Source organism: Rousettus aegyptiacus, unplaced genomic scaffold (assembly GCF_014176215.1).
Source record: "Rousettus aegyptiacus isolate mRouAeg1 unplaced genomic scaffold, mRouAeg1.p scaffold_m13_p_9, whole genome shotgun sequence".
NCBI lineage: Eukaryota > Metazoa > Chordata > Mammalia > Chiroptera > Pteropodidae > Rousettus > Rousettus aegyptiacus.
This window is the reverse complement of record NW_023416312.1, coordinates 52,721,427-52,742,795: the sequence shown is the minus strand read 5'-3', so window position 1 is coordinate 52,742,795 and position 21,369 is coordinate 52,721,427. Positions and strand designations below refer to the sequence as shown.

Below are 21,369 nucleotides of genomic sequence, written 5' to 3'. Positions count from 1 at the left end.
AATTGATGGACAGACTAAATATAACCCCTACCAAAATCCCAGCTAGCTTCTTTGCAGAAATTGATGTTGACAAGCTGATACTAAAATTTATATAAAAATACAAGGGCCCAGAATAGCAGAAACAAACATTAAAAAGTGGAACAAAATCGGAGGACTCACACTTCCAATTTTAAAACTTAAGATAAAGTCACGGTTAAAGAAGATAGTGTAGTATTGGCCCAAAGATAGGAATATAAACACATGGAAAAGAATTTAGAGTTCAGAAATAAAACCTTACATTTATGGTCAATTTATTTTCCACCAAGTTACCAAGACAGTTCAATGGGGGAAAAGGACAGTCTTTTTAACAAATGGTGCTGGGACAGACACCTGTATACCCATTTAAAATAAAATTAGACTCTTAGACTCTTACTTCATACTATATGCAAAAAATTAACTACAAATGGATCACAGACCCAAATTTAAGAGTTAAAATTTCTAGAAGAAAATATAGGTAAAAATTTTCATAACCTCAGGTAGGACAGAGAGTTATTAGATATCATATTGAAAGCACAATCCACAGAATAAAAAAATATATGTTGGACTTACTTAACTTTTACTCTTCAAAAGTCACTATTAAGAAAATAAAAATACAAGCACCAGACTAGAAGAAAGTATTTGCAAATCATAGGTCTGATAAACAGCTTATATACAGAATATTTATGTAACTATTACAAGTCAATAATTATTAGGAAAAGAAAAACTTAATTAAAAATGAGCAAATGATTTGAATACACATTTCACCAAAGACATATAAACAGCTAAAAAAGGACATGAAAAGATATGCAACGTCACTGTCCACTAGGGAAATGCAAATCAAAATCCGAACAAGAAACTACTACATATCCATTAGAATGGCTATAATCAGAAAGACAAATGATACTAAATGTTAAGGAGGATGCTGACAAAATAGACAACTTATGCATTGTTGGTGGGAGGCTAACATGGGACAACCACTGTGAAAAATATTTGGGCATTTCTTATCAAGTTAAATACAAATTTACTATATAACAGCAATTTTATTCCGAGAACCAAACCCTGAGAAATGAAAATATATGTCTACACAGAGACATGTGTGTAAATATTCATAGTAGTATTACCCATAAAAGCAAAAAAAAAGAAAAAAGTTAAAAAAATCCAAATTTCCATCACCTAGTCACTGAATGAATAAAATGTGATATATCTATAGAATGGAATGCTATTAATTAAAAGAAACAAGCTATTGATACATGCTACAACATGGATCTACCTCAAAAACATCATGATCAATGAAAGAAGCTAGACATAATGAACCACATATTGTTTGACTCCATTTATATGAAATGTGTAGAAAAGGCAAATGTATAGAGACAAGAAAGCAGAAGAGTATTTGTTTAAGTCTGGGCTCAAGGACTGGGATTAACTGCTAATGGGCTCCAAAGAACTTTTTGGAATAATGGAAAATTTTTAAAACTGAATTGTGGAGTGATGATTGCACAACTCAATAAATCACTGAATTATATATTAATAAGAGTGAATTTCATAGTATGTATATTTCAACAAACTTCTTAAAACACAGGGATATAGTAAATGTAAGAATTTGGTGAATTTCCTTTAAGTTTCCTATTTGCCTTTCTGTAGGCCTACTGTATGCAACAATTTTCATAATTTCTCCATCTACACTAACACTCCTTACACACCAATGAATCGCAAGCCTATATTGCCAGCCTTGATTACTAAGTCTTTTTCCAGTTCTAATCTCATATATGCAGTTACCTATCTATCATACTGCTTCCTGCAAAAGTTAACTAACCCCTCATCTCTACCTCTTATTTCAATGAGCTTTTCTTATCAACTTTCCCATAACTGTTAGTGGCACCTATATCAGTTCTCTATTTCTCACAACTTCAGTGTTGCTTTCATTTTCACTATCTTTATGCCCACATTAAGTCAGAAACCTAGTCAAACGAATTTTTCTCCAAAGCATCTCTTAAATTTGCCATTTCCACTATGTAATCAAGTATCATAGCAGGTCTTGCTGATTTTAGATTCTATATACAGATGCTAAAGTAATCTACCTCAAGTATTACTTTTCACATTGCTACTGCCCTTGAAAACTTAGAGAATCTTTAGATATACATATTCATATGCATTTGTTCTTTCAAGCAAAATTATTTGCTGAAAAAATTTTAAACAAAAAGCAACCATGTAATATACAATCTAAATGTAGCATAGTTAATATCTTGTTAATTATAATTCCAGATATTTAATGTTTTATAGCTTGCATTCATGACTAAATACTATATTTTGATCTAAGTAATAAAGGATCATCTAGTGTACCTTTGTGTAGATGGACTTTCCTTTACTTATTTAAATTATTGTTTCCTGTTATAGAAAATCTAAATTTATAAGATTCTCTTCCAAAGTCTTCCCCACCCCTATATTCTCCAATTCCATCTCTTATTATTTCCCAACGTGAACCCTTCATCAAGACTAGGCAATTAATCTGTTTGTATCTCACATATATGTAGTGATTTCCTGCTTTTTACTTCTTTGTATACTCATAGCAACAATATATACGTTTTCACATATTTTTTATGTATTAATATAATTGTTCCTGGAGTGCTTTATGCTTTTAGTTTTTCTCTCCTCAATTAGACTGTAAGCTATATCAAAAGCAACTTTCACGTTTTTTTTTCCTGTACCTTCAAAAGAATTACCGCAGTGCAGAGTATAGAGTAGGTAATCATTACACGAATGTTGATTTAAATTAATAATTCACATTTCTTGCATTAATTTATCATAAGTTTATGAGCACCTACTATGTGCATAACACTGGGTTAAGTGCCATCAAGGAAATAAAAATAGATAGGATACATGATGTCTCTTCTCATGGAGTTTATAACCTAGCTGGGAGAAATAAGTAAGGTACATGAAGGGTTAGCTAATAGAAGACTGCCATTCAAAAAGGACTTCAAGAAGCAATCCATGATTAAGAGAAAATGAGGAAACAGAAAATTATTGATTTAGGGATAGGAAAAAAGACCTAAAATGAGCTTTAGAAGAGATAAGTTGGACATTAAAAAGTGAGAGAGGCTAAAAGCATTTCAGGCAGAGAAAATGTATTGAGTGTGAAGGACAGAGATGAGAATTCCAGGTTTATGCAGAGAATTTTGGAGAAAATTACATTTGAAAAGGTAGGTTGAGGCCATACAGTGAATGGTCATGAATGCCAAATTAAGTTGCTCAGACTTTATTTTGTTATAATAGTCAATTACAGAGCACCTACTACGTAATCTATGGTTTACCTGTATAGTGAACATTTGTTTACAGGAACATAGTAGGCATCTGCTGGATGTTGAGCACCCATTTCCTCATTCTCATGGTATTTTGATTTTCTTTTAAGAAGAGACCAATGGGACTATAACTATAAGCCTTACCCTTCCAAAGTAAGGAGCAAGAAATTAAATTGAAAATAATTGAAGTTCCAGTTCATCTCACCCTTAAAATCCTGATTATACTGTTCTGGTTATGAAACCCTTGCTGTGTTTTCCGCTTCCAAGGAATCAGAGATACTGCAGTTCTTTTCCATTTCCAGACCTGACTTACTAGCTTCCCACAGATTCTGTGAGACCCTGTTATTTTCCCAATGAATTAAATTTTTGAATAAGATAGCCAGAGTTGATTTGTGTTGCTTACAACTAAAAAATAAAACTAATTGATATAGTTATATATTATTTTCTACATGTCATTATTAAGGAGACCATAGTTTAGTGACATCGAATAGCTTTCCAAGGGCATACAGCTAGCAAGTGGCAAACGTGGGCATGTTTGACTCTTATAGAATCTAAGTTCTATAAAATTACTTACCAAAGGTTGCATAGCATGACCAAGATTCAAACTATAGTCTATCTAACTTCAATACTGGTGTTCTTTTTCTTTTACACCATTCTGCCTTTCAATGAGTATTTATTGCAGATTCTCAAGAAGGTTATGACATGATGAAAATAACATTTTAGAAAGATCGATTTCACAGCAGAACAGTAGGCTGAAAAGGGAGCAAGAGAACTTGAGATAGGAGATAAATGAAGAGGATGAGGTAAATGATCCAGATGGGAAATGACAGTGGACTGAAATAGTGAAATGACAGTAGGAATGCAAGATAATATAGAAGGAAATAGTTATTAGAATACTTTATCAGTTGTCATAGCTGCCTCTGAAATGTGCATCCCATTACTTTTTTATTATTTTATAATAACTTTAGCCCAGTGGTTCCAAATTAGTCTAGTAACCATATGAATTTTACTAGATTAAACAGAATCTCTTAGTAAGCATATTATAAATTTATAAGCAAATGTATAACCAAAGTACATCATTTGCAGAAAAATTCAATTTGCCTAGTGATTTTATAATCAAGCAATTTTTTATGGCTTGTAATTTTTTCAAATTATCACAAAACCACAGGAAAAAAGGATATCACATAATCTAAATAGATATTTATAGGAATTGACTTAAGTTCTTTCCACAAAGGTAAAAATAAACTTTTCAGAAAAATGGTCGATCCATTCATGATTGTCATTTTTCAGGCAATGTAAGCTTCCAGAAGCAAGAGTCATTTTTTTTCCATTAAAAATAGCTATACGACATAGGGAATATAGTCAATAATACTGTAATAACTATGTATGGTGTCAGGTGGGTACTAGACTTATGGGGGTGATCACTTTGTAAGCTAGGTAATGTCTCATCACCACATTGTACAGTAATATAACATTATGTAACATTATATAAAGTAATTGAAAAACCTAAAAAAAAGGAAAAAGTAGCTGTACAAGTTAAGAGGGACAATGATACGAGTTTCAAAATAAGAGTAAAGAAAATAATTCAAATGAAATAAATTTTTAAATACTTAGATTATGGTCATAATGGAGAAGAGGGCAGTACTACCTCTGACAATGTTTTAGCATCTCAACAAATTACTATATTTTGGAAAGAACAACTGTATAAAGGCTTTGAATAGCAATAAAAATAAAGCATGAACTGGCTGAAAAATGGTATGTTTTGTAAGGTACCAATGTATGATGACAAATCAAATGAGGCTGTGTGAGTGCTGCTCAAGCAAAAGATAGTTCCTATTTTGCAAAAGTGGTAATTAGGACAGTACTCAAGCCCTCTGTATAAACCTTGCTTAACTAAATAACAACCCAAATTTTATTCAGACAATGTCATTCATTGTTTCCTTACTTTTTTTTCCTTTTTTAATTATATAAATAATGCATGGTCACTGTAAAAAATATAGAGGACAATCTGGTGATGGCCAGCGGGGAGGAGGTGGGAGGGGGCTGGGAAAAAGCGGTGAAGGGTTAAAGAAGTCCAAATTAGCAGTTAATAGATGGTCATGAGCATGGGGAGCACTACACAGGGAATGCAGTTAGCATTAATGTAATGGCTAGGTGGAGAGCCAGAGGAGAGAAAAAGCAATCAGGGGATCATTCTATAGTCTATAAAAGTGTCTAACCAATGTACTATATAATTGAAACTAACAAAATTAAATTAAAAATAAAAACAATTTCATAAAATGCTTCAAAATAGAAAATAAAGAAGTTAAAGCTTTTCCTTCCATCTAATTACATTGGTTTGGTGTGTGTATTTTCAGACATTTTTCTATGAACATGTAAATACACATGCATACACACTCCAAACATGCAACTATACTTTTTATATAGGTGAGATCATACTGAAGATACTGTTTTGCAACTTGCCTTTCTCATCTGGCATTCTACTGTGGACAGCTTTTGTATGAAGTGAGAACTGATCTTTCGTTCTCAGTTACCAAGGCAGATGTGTATTCAAGTTCTGGTTTCTGGCATTTTCCCAAACACTTAAATGATATAACTAAGTTTTGTGTAAAAAAAAAGAAAAACTTTGACTTTTTGAGAAAAAGTATCTATTAAATAATAAATTGGGATATTTGTTTTGTAATACCCTAAGAGAAAGGAAAGTTCAATACAACATATAAATGATGCTTAATTCAAACATCAAGGTTCTGATAACAACAACAACAAAATTAATCTGATTTTCCTACTAGCCTTTTAAAAATTATCTTATTTTATTTTTTTGAGGTAAGAACTCTTAACATGAGATATATCCTCTTGAGAAATTTTAAGTGTACATTATTGTTGAGTGTAGGTACAATACTGCCCAACAGATCTCTAGAACTTAGTCATCTTCCTTAACTAAAATTTTATGAGTAGCCATGTCTATGGTACTAGAGTACAATTTGCTGAATGGAGATACCCTGATATTTTGACATATATTTTCCTTCGAAAGCCTATTACTTGAACAGAAATTTTCAGATAATTATTTTCTAGAAATCTTGTCTTATGAAAGACAATATAGTCAGTCATTCCTTGGTATCTGCAGAAAATTGGTTCCAGTTCCCTCTCCCCCAGGATACCAAAATCAGATGCTCAAGTCCCTTATATAAAATGGCATAGTATTTACATATAACCTGTATGAACACTTAGTACATAATGCTTAGGATAATTATTATTAGAGGACCTGAACGATCTTTATTAACTCCTTCATTTGCCCCTAAGCTAAAATCATTAATGTTTGTAAAAATGACTTTTTGAATAAGTAGTAATATATGTAAAAGTGTGTTACCTGCAGAATTGTTTGTAGTGACAAATACCTGGAAATATCTAGAAAGACCATAAATAGGGAAGGCCTCAGTTTCCCTAGTCTGTACATTTAGACTAGACTAGACTAGATGATCTTTCAAATCCTTTCCACCTCCAATAAGGATGATATTTTCACATAAGTGTTAGTTAGGCTTGAGACCATTACTCTAAGCAATAGAACATGAAAATCTAAGTTATTAGGTGGGTATTTAAAATTAAGTCACACCACTTTTATTCATCATAGTACTGGAAGTTCTAGCCACAGCAATCAGACAAGAAAGAGAAATAAAAAGCATCCAAATTAGAAAGGAATAAGTAAAACTGTCATTATTTGAAGATGACATGATACTATATAAAGAGAATCCTGAAGATACCACCTAAAAAACTATTAGAACTAATAAATGAATTCAGTAAAGTATCAGGATACAAAATTAATATTTAGAAATCAGTTGCATTTTTATATGTCAGTAACAAACAACAAACTATCAGAAAGAGAAATAAAAAAAAAACAGTCCCATTTACAATTGCACCGAAAAATAAAATAAAGATATCTAGGAATAAATTTAACCAAAGAGATAAAAGACATATATATATATAAAATTGAAGAAAGAAACTGAAGAATATACAAATTAATGGAAGCATATACTCTGCTCAAAGACAGAAAGAATCAACACCATTAAAATGTCCATACTGCCCAAAGCAATCTATAGATTCAATGCAATCCCTACCAATTCACTAATGGTATTGTTAATAGAACTAGAACAAATAACCCTAAAATTTATGTGAAAAAACAGAAGACCTTGAATAGCCACAACAATCGTGAGAAAGAACAAAGTTGGGGGTTTCATGCTACCCAATATCAAACAATACAAGGTTATAATAATCAAAACAGCAAAGTACTGGCATGAAGACAGACATATAGATCAATGGAACAGAGCAGAAAGCCCAGAAATAAATTCATGCCTATATGGTCATTTAACCTATGACAAAGGAGGCAAGAATATGCAATGGAGTAAAGACGGTCTATTCAATAAACGGTGTTGAGAAAACTAAACAGATACATGCAAAAACATGAAACTGGACTACTTTTATATATCATATACAAGAACAAACTCAAACTAAAAACTTAAAGAATAATATTTTGGGGTGGCAAATTCTGCTCCCCTTCAGTTTCTTCACTTTTTTCCTACACAGGTACAATCTGTTCTCAATGAAGTGCCACATCTCAGCCATTTTACTTTGAACATCTACAGAACTGAATACTGATTCCATGTGGACTCAGATTTCCCCACATGAGGGGGAGGGGAAGGATTCGAGATGGAGTAGAGGTAGTGGCTATACACACTTCCTCTAGTGACCACACCAAAGTTATAACAAAACTACAGAGTAACAAAGATGCAGAGTCACCCGAAGTTTGGCTGAAGCACAGCCCTACAACTAGGTGACCTCAAATAACAGGTCACCTCAAAAAAGGGGGGTTGTGGAGACATGAAACAGCCAGGTCCCACAACAGCATGTAGCGATTGAGAATTGGGAGGGCTATCTTGGCTGCAGAGCCACCTCTCCCACCTGAGAAATGAGGCATCCCAGCTGCACACTGGGCTCCCCAGTTCAGGGTTCCAGTGTCGAGAAGAGAAGGCCCCACAACCACTGGCTGTGAAAACCGGTGGAGGCTGCTGCTGAGTGAGACAAAGGGCTTTGGAAAATAGAGATCATTGTGCTTAATGGGTCCACATTGGGCCTTACTCACTGAAGGACAGGTCAGCTGCTCAAGGGGCACCAGGGGCATACAAAGAGGCGCTGGGCTGTCGGGCTTCAGGGAGAGTGCTAGAGGGGAAGCTGGCTCTCAGATAGAGGTGCAGGCAGAAGCCATTGTTCTTTGTTGAGTCCTCCCACCTCCCAGCCTGCAGACTCAGCCACCATCAACCTAGATAACACAGGTCCCTCCGCCCAGGGGATTCCATGAGACTCCTCCTCTCCCAACTCATGGACCCACCCAAGCCACTTCTAGTGCTTTATTCCATACAAATGGCTGTCTTGGCTTTTGATGCAAACTTTCATAAAATCCCTCAAAGGCTCATAAAACCCAAAGAAACAGCATCTGGCCCCAGCATGCCCTGCACCACTTGCTGAGCAGCCCCAAGATCCACACCAGTGGCAGGCATCCTCAATTTCTGACTTGGCCTCTCGAGGTACCTATAAGCCAAGTACGGGTACCGGCCATATGTGGATTGCTTGATTACTCTTACCAAGTGGCCCCAGAGGTGCATAAGCTGCAGCTGAGCTTGGCTCACAGCTTGACCCCTCCCAGGTCTGTGCCGAGGTGCCATGTAAGACACCTACTACATAAAGCCCCTGTACTAAGACTGGGGGACATAGAAGCCCTACCTAATATGTAGAAACAGACAAAGGGAGGCACCCAAAATAGAGAGACAAAGAAGCATATCCCACATGATAGAACAGATCAAAGCTCCAGAAAAAGAATTCACCAAAATGGAGACAAGCAATCTACCAGATGCAGAGTTCAAAACAATGGTTATAAGGATGCTCAAAGAACTTAGGGGAAGAGTATATGAACTCAGGGAGAACGTTAACAAAAGAGATAAAAAACATAAAAATGGAGATGAAAACATAATAGGAAGTCAGTCAGAAATGAATAATACAATGTCCGAGATGAAGAGTATATTAGAGGGAATCAACAGATTGGATGAAATAAAGGATTGAATCAGTGACATAGAAAATCAGTGACATTGGGTAGTGGAAGATACTCAATCAGAATAGCAATAAGAAAAAAGAATTTAAAAAAAATGAAGATAGTTTAAGAAGCGTCTGGAACGATGCCAAGCCTAACAACATTCATGTCATAAGGGTACCAGGAGAAGGGAGAGAATAAGGAATTGAAAACCTATTTTAAGAAATAATGATGCAAAACTTCCCTAACTGGGTGAAGGAAATAGACATACAACTCCAGGAAGTTCAGAGAGTCCTAAACAAGATGAAACCAAAAAGGCACACACAAAGACACATCATAATTAAAATGCTAAGGGTTAAATTCAAAGAAAGAATCTTAAAAGCAGCAAGAAAAAGCAATTAGTTACACACAAGGGAATGCCCAAAAGACTGTTAGCCAATTTCTCAACAGCAACTTTACAGGACAAAAGGGCTTGGCACAAAATATTCAATGTGATGAAAACCCAAAGCCTGTAACCACGAATACTTTACCCAGCAAAGTTATCATTTACAATTAAAGGGCAAATAAAGAGCTTCCCAGAGAAGAAAAAAAGCTAAAGGAGTTTATCACCACCAAGCCAGTATTACAGGAAATGTTGGAGAGACTTCTTTAAGAAGAAAAAATATGTATCGAAAGTCTAAATAAAGAATGACAATAACTACATATCTATCGGCAAGTACTTCAAATGAAATAGAATTAAATACTCCAATCAAAAGACGGGGGGGGGGGTGAATGGATAAGAAAACAAGACCTTTACATATGCTGCCTACAAGAGACTCACATCAGATTAAAAGACACACACAAACGAAAAGTAAAGGAATGGGAAAAAAGTATTTCATTACGGAACTAGAGGGTAGTGTTCTGAGTGGAGTAAGTCAGATAGAGGAAGACAAATGCCATATGATTTCAGGTATATGTGGAATCTAAAGAACAAAACAAACAAACAAACAAACAAACAAAACAAAAAAGCAGAAACAAACTCATAGATACAGAGAACACTTTGAGGGTTACCAGATGAGAGAGAGGATTGGGGCGAGGGGGACGGTCAGTGGAAAAAGGGAAGGGGATCTAGAAGTACAGACTGATAGTAATGAAATAGTCATGGAGATAAAAAGCATAGCATAAAAATATGGCCAATAATATTGTAATAACTATGTATGGTGTCAGAGGAGCACTAGATTTATTGAGATGATCACTTTGTGAGTTATATAGATGTCTAATCACTATGTTGTATACCTGAAACTAATATAATATTGTATGCCAACTATAACTGAAAAATAAAAAAAATATATTACTAATTTAAAAAATGAATTAAAGACTTAAATGTAAGACAGAAAACCATAAAAATCCTAGAAGGAAATATAGGCAGTATACACTTTGACACTTCTCTTAGTAATATTTGTTCTGATATATCTCCTTGGGCAAGGGAAACAAAAGAAAAAATAAACAAATGAGACTACATTAAACGAAAAAGAAAACCATTAACAAAACAAAAAAACAACCTAATGAATGGGAGAAAATATTCACCAATGATACATCCAATAAGGGGTTAATATCCAAAATTTTAAAGAATTCATACAATGCCAAAAAAAATCCAATTAAAAAATGGGCAGAGGACCTGCATAGACATTTTTCCAAAGACATGTAGGTGGCCAATAGACATATGCAAAGATACTCATTCTCAGTAGTCAGAGAAATGCAAATTCAAACCACAATATCACCTCCCACCTATTCCAATGGCTATCTTCAATAAAACAATGAGCAACAATTTTTGACAAGAATGTGGACAAAAAGGAACCCTTGTAACTCCTGGTGTGATTTAAAATTGGTGCAGCCACTATGGAAAACACTGTGGAGGTTCCTAAAAAAATAAAAATAGAGCTACATTATGACCCAGCAAATCCACTTCTAGGTATTTAAGTGAAGAAATCCAGAACAGTAATTTGAAAAGATATGTGCACCCCTATGTCCACTGCACCATTATTTACAATAGTTAAGATATGGAAGCAACCTAAGTGTCCATCAATAGATGATTGATAATGAAGTGGCATTTATACACAATGGAATATTACTTGGCCATAAAAAAGAATAAAATCTTACCATGTGCCGACAACATGGATGGATTTAGAGAGTACTATGCTCATGGAAATAAGTCAGACAAAAAATAAAAAACACAGACAAATACCATATGACCTCACTTTAATGTGGAATCTATAGAACAAAATAAATGAACAAAACAGAAACACTCATAGATACAGAGAACAAACTGATATTGCCAGATGGAAGGGGTTGGGGGCTATGTGAAAAGGTGAAGGGATTAAAAAGTATCAATTGATAGTTATAGCTATGGGGATGTAAAGTTCAGCCTAGGGAATACAGTCAATGACATTGTAACAACTATGTATAGTACCAGGTGGGTATTGGAGTGATTGAGGGTTCACTTTGTAAATTATGTTCATGTCTGACCACTGTGCTATACACCTGAAACTAATATAAAATAATGGTGGATGTCAACTGTAATTGAAAATTTAAAAAGAAAATAAAGTCACAATGTATAGTATTCTAAACTTATCTAAGACATAAAAAATTTTAAAATGTGTTATGAATTAACATCAAGAACTGAAGTCACTACTTAACACATTGGGAGTTAATTATATAAGATATATGTAGTTCATTATATGCTAATTTTATACTTTTAACCTTCATAAGTCACCCCTTAATGGTATCAAAAATAAACATGAGATACAATGAATTAAAAAATAAAGAAAGTGTCTACAGCCATGCTACCCTGAACAAGTCCGATCCCATCTGATCTCTGAAGCTAAGCAGGATTAGGCTTCATTAGTATTTGGATGGGAGACCACCTAGGAAGACCAGATGCTGTAGGAAGACCAGGTGCTGTAGGTGCAAAAAAATATATAAAAAAAGAGATTGTAAGCTGACAAGGTCCTTGCAATCTGTGAGGTCAACCAAGGGTTGCCTCATCTAAAAAACAGAGAGAGAGAGAGAAGAAAGAGAGAGAGAGAGAGAGAGAGAGAAAGAAAGAAAGAAAGAAAGAAAGAAAGAAAGAAAGAAAGAAAGAAAGAAAGAAAGAAAGAAAGAAAGAAAAAATAAAGATTGTATGATTTAGGAATGTCAGGAAGTTTGAAAGTTCTCAAAAAAGAATGGGATTTGTGTGTGGTATAAAATATTAAAACAATACTTATTTTGGAATTTTATTTAAAATTGTGTTGCTTTTTTCCCCCTTTGAAATAACATGAGCTATTCTGTAGGCAGATAATGCCAAGCAGATGAGTGGCTATTTGACCTTAAAATTATCAGGACATACGATTATTATTAATATCAAGTAATTGCCAACATCCATGAAGTTTCCACCCTATGCACATTAGAACTGGAAAATCTCTGTAGATTCCCATGTTGCTTCCAAAACAGAAGTCACTGCATAGTCAGAAAGAAATGCTATGAATGGCTTGAGACTATATAACAAGAAAGATTTCTTTATACGCCATCTTGATACAAAACAATATTATAAAAAATAGCAAAAAAAATATTGAATTTGAGTTGTATGTGCCATTATTATCTCCATTTTAGAGAGTAAGAAAGAGGTAATATAAGTGAAGTAAGCTGTCCAATATCTAATACAACTAGTGTGAGAAAAAAACAGGATTCAAGCACAGCAATTCTGACTCCAGTACCTGTATTAAAATCACGTGGGTCATAAGGTCTCAAGAAGGAAATCAAATGCTGAGATTTGATTATTATTGGAATTCTCCTCTTTTAACCTCTAAGAAAGGGTTTTGTGAATTGTGTATATGTTATTTAATACAAAAACAACCATCATCTCTGAAGGGTTGTGGAACATGTATTTGTTCCCACTAGCAGGAATATTTGCAGTACTGTAAGACTCATTTTTCCTCAGAGGACATACTTAATCAAATGAATTAGATATATATGAGTATTCTCGACAAAAAGTATAGAAACTGTCAATTCGGACTTGTTCTACATTACCCAAAAATAATACAAAATTTAGAAATAGTTACCATATATACATGCATAGGCATTGCTTACCACTCAAATCCTTTGATTTTTTTCCTCATCTTGTAGTAGAATTAAATAAAGTGCTTCTAAACTTACAATAAAAAGGTTTCCTTTATTTTAATTTTAATGTGAGAATTCTGCAAATGAGTACTATGAGCAAAAGATTTGTGAACACCCCTGTAAAAGTGTTGTTCTGTGATGTCGATTTACATTTTTGAAAAATACATGCTATTTTTAAGTTGAAAACTAGCATTGAAACAAATATACAATTTGATTTTCCTTCTCCACCATTGCATTAACTATAACTCCCCTTTTAAACTCCATGCAGTTAAGGCTATATTGCCAGAAATATTCACTCACAAATATTTCCTTTAAAAAGCAAATGCTATAGCTATATACCATATTCTAGTCATTTGTATATATCCTTATTTTGTGAATGAGTATGGAATAAGATGATTTTGCTTTGAAAACCAGTGTGAAATAATAACCATTTTTTATTACTATTCCTTTTTTTAACCATAATTAATTAACATAAAAATTACTTTCTATTTACAAACAGTTCTCTTTTATCATAGATGAGAAAAACAAAGGTATTAGCTGTACTCCTGAAAAGTGTTAGATACCATTCCTGTAGCTGGGCTATAGATAGCCACACACTGGCAACTCCAAAAAATAGATCATTTGTGTTTCCTTTTTTGATTTGTTTTCTATGTTATTACTGCCAGTATTTGCCCCTTTCTCTGATATTTGAGAGCAGAAATGAAAGGCCTAGGATCCAGCTGCTGTAACTGTCTCTACTGTGATGAAATTCTGTTATCCAATAATTTGGTTATTATTCCCTATCAAAGATATCTAACAAATATTTACCAATTCGGTTATTAAAATCAGTACACAATGGGACAGAATAGAGAGTCCAACACACATCCACGCATGCATGGACAATTAATTTTTGATGAAGGTGCAAAGGTAATTCAGTAGAGATAGTCTTTTCAACAAATGATGCTGGAACAATTAGCTATCCAACATGTAAAAAAATAATTTCAATCCATATCTTGTACCATATACAAAACTAGATCAGATTTAAATGTAAAAACTAAAAGTATAAAACTTCTAAAAAAAAAACAAAGAAGAATATCTTTGTGACCTTGGACTAGGCAAAGTTTTCTTAGATCTGATACCAAAAGCATGATCCATAAAAGAAAAAAAATATAAATCAGACTTCGTTAAAATGCAAACTTCTGCTCTTTGAAAAACTGTGAAAGGCACTGTAAAGAAGATGAAAAGAAAATCCTCAGACTGGCAGAAAATATTTTCAGAGCTTATACTTGATAAAGGACTTATATCCAGAGTATATAAAAAAATTCTCAAAACTCAATTGTAAGACAACAACCCAAGAGAAAAATAAACAAAACATGAATAGACACTTCAGCAGAGAAGATTATGGATGGTAAATCAATACACAAGAAGATGTTTACCATCATTAGTCATTGGGGAAATGCAAAGTAAAACCACAATGAGATACTACCGCATACCTGTTAGAATGGTTACATTTAAAAAGACTCACCATACCAAGTGCTGGCACTCCTGGTGGAAATGCAAAATTGTACAACCACTTTGGAACCGCTTAAAAAGTTAAATATACACATACAATGTAATCTAGTCATTCCACTCTAGGTATTTTGCTAAAGGAAATGAAAACATATGTCCATACGAAGACTTACAAATGAACATAGCAGTTTTATTTGTAGTAGCCCAAAACTTGATATCCAATGCTCATCAACAAATTGTGGTACATCCAAGTAATTGATAACTACTCAGTCACAAAACAGAAAAATGACTCTTGAAGCACACAACAACATGGATGCATCTCAAAAGAACTACGCTAAGTGAAAGAAGACAAGCAAAAAGCGGGATATATTGCATGATTCCATTTATATAACATTCTAGAAAATGCAGCCTAATCTATAGAAACAGAGATCAGATCAGTTGTTGCCTTGGGATAAATGGAGGGATTACAAAGGGGCATGAAGAAACTTCCGGGGATGATGAAAATTTTCATTATCTTGACTGGTGATGACAGTTGTACCTACGATGCTTCAATAAAACTGTTTTTAAGAAGAATTAATTTGTATATTCAAATAAAACCTGTCTAGGTAAACAAACAAAAAAGAATAACATAAAATTAAATCCAAATATGAATGAACTTGAAATGTTTGGCTTCTTAAATATCTACAACAAAATATAATACTGTAGCACTTGTCACTGTGTATTTACATTGGTGTGTTTTTGTGGTAGGGGTGGTGGGTGGTACTGTGTATATGTTCGTAACAGGTAAAATATAAATAGATATCAATAAGCCATGTTTAGCCTGAGTATACCAATGCTTTTGTGTTAAGCATCATCTCATGTAGAAATATGAACATTTATCCCCCCAAAATATCAGAAAATAATAGAACAGAGAATATATGATTATGCAAGTAACTTATAGATAGCCTTATGAATAAAAATAAGTATAATCTATGCTAGAATTAATTTAATATATTCATGGTAGAAAATATACAGTAGTATGTGTAAATTAAATTAATTACATGATGAATATACATATTTTCTTTCAGGGACTTGCCATTATAAAATTAACAAAGGAAAAAAAGGTACAAAAATGAAAGTGTGTTACTACATTCTTAAGGTAGTGCATACACATAAAAAGTAGACCATTGTGGTTAGAAGAGGTTACTTACCTATAGTCTATAGCTTGGGAAAAAACACTTCCAAATTGAAAATCTGAATACTTTATTTATATCATCTTTGTATGAGGTTTTTACACGCTTTTTTCTCTTTTTAGTCTCCCTGTTCCACTTCAAACTTTTCTGTATCAGTTTAAGTGGTTAAGTACCTTGAAAAGCATCTAAATATTCCTATAAGTAGGTAAGTTAAGAATGAAAGCTATAACTGAGTCATATTTGTCTAATATCATAAGTCAGAAAAGAAGTATTTTCTAAAAGAGTCGCAGTTGCCTCAAATCAAGGCAAAAGTATTTTACCTTTAGAATTTCGCCACCAATTAATTTCTTTCTTTCTTAATTCAGTGGAAAAAAAAACAAGCAAAAGATATGAATGGGAAATTTGCAAATGGACAATAAACATATGAAAAGACATGCAATCTTATCATTAATCTAAAATCTACAAATAATAGTAAGAAATGAATTTGGAGATGTTCATCAAAAATGTGAATAGTGTTCACTTCTCAGTGTATTTTGATTTACTTTTAATTTATTTGGATTTCAGTGTACTACCTCACCTTTTTTCAATGTATGTCATTTTCACAGAATATAAAGTTATATAAAAAACTGCCTCACTACTTGTTTCCTAAAAATTATGGCCAACAAATTAGAAAAGAGAATTCAAAAAGAAAACCAAACAATTTAGTTATCATGATAAAGTGGTATTTCAAATAAATGTCAGACAGAAAGATTGTCAGATAAATGGTACTAAGGAAATTAGCTAGCTAATAATAAATACATGTAACTCACTGCTTACTCCAAAATACTAATTCCTGATAATGCAAAATTTAACATGAATTTTAAACCATAAAAGTACTATGAAAATAAGAGCATTCATTTAAAGAAAAATCCACTGTTTTAAATAAAAATAATAAGTTGCAGAACAATATTCATAGCATAACCCCACTGATTTAAATCACTGTTTCCATATTATATGTTTTGACTAAACATATGAAACGAAAGTTTACATGCTCAGTAAATTTTATTCCCCATTTTATTGTCATCCTATACTACATATGCCTGGCACATGGCAGGCATAAAAGTATATTAGCTGAATGGCTAAATAAATGAGCTCCTATGTATTCTTGGTAGGACTTTAAATTGAGATAACTTTTCTGGAGGGAATTTCAGCAATAAGCATTAAAGAATAAAATGAGTGTACAATTTATTCCAGCACTCCCATTTCTAGGAATTCATTCTATGAGTAATTTTCACAAGTTCATATAGTATGTACCCAGAGCTAATTTTTTTTTTATAACAGGAAAAAAAGTGGAGAGATGGTGTGGGAAGTAGCTGCCTTACAAAAGGAATTTGGTTAAATAAATTAAGGCAAATATTTCCATTGAATATGCATCTATTTAAAAATAGAATGTTGATTATTTACCATAAAAATATAGCCACCATTAATTGATTACAAAACATAATATCATCATATTTTATCACATATATAAAACAGTATATATAAATAGGCAGATGTGTATATGTACAAAGAAATTTCTGGAAGGAAATGCATGAAAATGCTAACAATAGTTATTTGGTTGTAAAGAGTATGTATTTTACTATCATTTGAATTTTCTATGTTATGTTTTTTCTTTACAATGCTTACATACTTTGACAATCAGAAATAAACAATAAAAGTATATTTACAAAATATAAAATAAAGGTGTTTCCTATTTTTAAAAAAATATGACAAAGCACAAATCCATAATAAAAAGTAAATAAAGAATAATCTAGCTTTCATATTTTTACCCATTTAAAATGAATAATTCATATTATATTTTGACTTACTACTCGTATTGTATGAGTAGCTTTAGAAAGAGTGAATGTGATTATCAGGTTATTTCTACATTACTACGTCAAATCACCTCTGTGGATTTTTCTGCTTCCATAGAAATATCAGATGTCTTCAAATTAAGTCTTTAAAAGACTATATCCTGTGAATTTTTATTCATATACAGATAGGTAATTCCTGTCATTCATAAAAATGGGCTAAATATGTTCCTTACCTTTCAATGAAAAGTAAACACTGGTCTTTTTGGTTGTACCAAAGGAGTTGTTCTGTAGCAGAAAAGAATCCTGTAAATAAAAATAAGATACTTGTTTTTAAACTTCATATTGTAAGCTTATTTATATATTAATGGACTTGTAAATCATACGTTAGTATGGCTAGAATTTCACAATGCTTGAAGCAAATTGGTGGCAGACGATATCGTAAAGCATATCCTGACAGAGGATGCACTTTCACTAGCACGAATTCCCCCTCCCATCCGGCTGTTCCTGGAATTGAAAACGGCTGCACAAAAGTATAGAGCAAACCTCCTGCTTTTAAATAATACTATCTACCATTTGAATGCCGTTTTATTTTATCTACTTGTAAGCACTGAGAAAGGCTACGTGGCAAGTCAGCAGCAAGGCTGGGGTATATTATATGCCGGCTTAAAAAAAGAAATATAGTAAAAATGGTGTAACTGACTCACGGCAACATGGGTTCGAAAACCTTGTAGATGGATATAAAGCAGGCTTGTCAAACATCACAGACAGCACTTATTAAAACTGCTACGTGGAATGCAATATGCCTGCTTTCTAGCCCCTCCCCCCTTGCCAGTAAACGACTCCCCCTTTTTTTTAGTGTAAAAATACATGCTAATAGAATATTTAGATAAAGAGATTTAAAAAATAATCATCCCTAATCACACTACCCAATGATGCCATTTGAAGTATTTTCATCCAATTTTTTCAAAACAGATTTTTGTGAAGAGGCCCCTGACAAACCAAACGGGAATTCAGGATGAGCGGACGGGAGGATACTCCTCTTCCCTTGTCAGGAACTATGGCTAGTATTTTTACCTCATATCTAAGCTTTTGCTAAAAATTATAAAACTATAAAGACAGAATTTTGTGGGGATAAAACGTCTTCCAGGGGTGTGTGCCTCAGCTACCAAGGAGCGTCTGGGAAGGTGGGCGGAGCCTGAAGGGGGCGTAGCATTTGATCATTCATTGGGCTTAGGAATTGCCAATCAAGCTTGTCTAGCAAGTGAGGTGTGAGCTAAAGGCACACTGGGAACTAAATTAAGGGGCGGTGGAACTGGAAAGGGAGGGGGCTTGCGGTACAAACCGTGAAGAGATCTCGGGGTCTCACACTGCACTTTTCGGCTGTGGCAGGCCTCTGCCCGCCATAGCTGCAGCCGGGACAGGCCGTCGCCACCGCTTTCACCCAGGCCTCCACTGCCACTGCCACCTCCGCGCGATCGCTGCAGCCCAGCCCCGCCCAGACCTGCGCTGCCACTGCCTTTGCCGCTGCCACCGCCTCATCCCGAGCCTCCGCCACCCTAGCATCCGTGAGTCATTTTCTGCCCATCTCTGGTCGCGCGGTCCCAGCGGTAGTCGCCAGCTTAAGAGGTTTACAGGCTTGCAAAATGGCACAAACGAATCTTAACATGATCTCGGAACCTGCCGCCCAGGGGGTTGCTGATGAGATGATGGCTAGCTCGTCTAGTGATTCTGGGGAAGAATCTGACAGCAGCACTAGTTGCAGCAGCAGCGGTAGCCGCAGCCGCTCATATAGAAAGACGAGGGTACCTGGGCCTTCCAGAAGGGCGCGGCGGGCTCCGTCTGGTAAAAATATCGTAGATCTGCTGCCTAAGGCAGTTCGAAATCGTGTGCAGGCGCTCAGAAATATTCAAGATGAATGTGACAAGGTAGACGCCCTATTCTTAAAGGCAATTCACGATCTCGAAAGAAAATATGCCGAACTCAATTAAGCCTCTGTATGATCGGCGGTTTCAAATCATTAATGCAGAATATGAATCTACAGAAGAATAATGTGAATGGAATTCAGAGGATGAGGTGTTCAGCCGTGATGAGGAGGTAGAGGAAGACAGCCTTAGTGAATGAAATGCCTACCTTAGAGGGTGAGAAAGAAGAACACCCTAAAGAAAAACCTGAGGTAAATGCTGAAGGAAGAGCAGAGTCTAAATATCTTATGGAGGCAAAGCCTGAAGTAAGAGAACCTAAAGAAGTGTCCCAGGCAAAGGCAGAAGAAAAAGAACAACCTAAAGCAACAGAGGTTAAGGCAAGAGCTGCAGTAAAAGAGGCTCCTAGAAGAGTTTCTGAGGTCAGACCTAAAGAAACAGTGAATCTGAAAAGAGTTCGAAAAGGAAAGCCTAAAAACAGAGATCCTAAAGGCATCTCTAAATACTGGCTGACTGTTATAAAGAATGTTGACAAACTGGGGCCTATGATTCAGAAATATGATGAGCCCATCCTGAAGTTCTTGTCAAATGTTAGCCTGAAGTTCTCAAAACCTAGCCAGCCTATAAGTTACACATTTGAATTTTATTTTCTGCCCAATCCATACTTCAGAAATGAGGTACTGACCAAGACATACATAATAAAGTCAAAACCAGATCATGATGATCCCTTTTTCTTTTGGGGATGGGAAATCCAAAATTCCAAAGGCTGTAAAATAGATTGGAGAAGAGGAAAGGATGTTACAGTGACAACCACCCAGGATCGTACAGCTGCTACTGGAAAAATTGAAATCCATCCTAGAGTGGTTCCTAATATGTCATTCTTCAACTTTTTTAGCCCTCCTGAAATTCCAAAGATTGGAAAGCTGGAACCACGAGAAGATGCTATTCTTGATGAGGACTTTGAAATTGGTCAAATTTTACATGATAATGTCATCCTGAAATCAGTCTATTACTATACAGGAGAAGTCAATGGTGTCTGTGATGTTGGTAAAGACTATGGAAAAAGGAAATATTGAAAAAAAAAAAAAACGCTGCCTTAAAGAATTTTCAAGATCTCAAAACTTCAAGCAGAAGTGAAACAGGTTTATATAGCCTTGGGGGAAAAAAAAAACTGCCCTATAACCTCAATACTATTCCATACAGTCTTGTGTTTTTGTATTTTCATGGTAGTCTAAAAAATGGTCTTAAAGAATCGAAGTATCAGTTTATTCTATATAGTCTGTTATAGTGTAATTAATATTCTTCAAAACCTGTAAACTGCTGTCAGTAATCTAAAGCGCGTTAATTTGGTGCTATAGAGTTTTGATTTTTGTGAAGTCCTTTTGTCATATTCCAATTAAAATGTAGCTTTTAAAACTGTTAGAATTGTTA

The 21,369-nt window shown here is 34.3% G+C and overlaps 2 protein-coding genes and 1 pseudogene across 2 annotated transcripts in view; 2 read left to right on the top strand and 1 right to left on the bottom strand.

Annotated features, from left to right (window-relative positions):
- The window catches only part of FAM133A (family with sequence similarity 133 member A), a 43,012-nt gene extending 23,843 nt beyond the window's left edge, over positions 1-19,169 (bottom strand). The window contains exon 1 of the mRNA XM_036227091.1: positions 18,253-19,169. The gene's annotated coding sequence lies outside the window, so the exon portion shown is untranslated. The remainder of the gene's footprint in view (positions 1-18,252) is intronic.
- LOC118608027 lies at positions 12,200-12,318 on the top strand (annotated as a pseudogene).
- Positions 19,170-19,359: 190 nt separating the features above from the next.
- Positions 19,360-21,098, top strand: NAP1L3 (nucleosome assembly protein 1 like 3). Its single transcript, XM_036227089.1, is given in 3 exon segments — positions 19,360-20,004; positions 20,006-20,137; positions 20,139-21,098. Coding segments are annotated over 3 exon segments (1,350 nt in total). The 5' UTR covers positions 19,360-19,662; the 3' UTR covers positions 21,015-21,098.
- Positions 21,099-21,369: the final 271 nt, after the last annotated feature.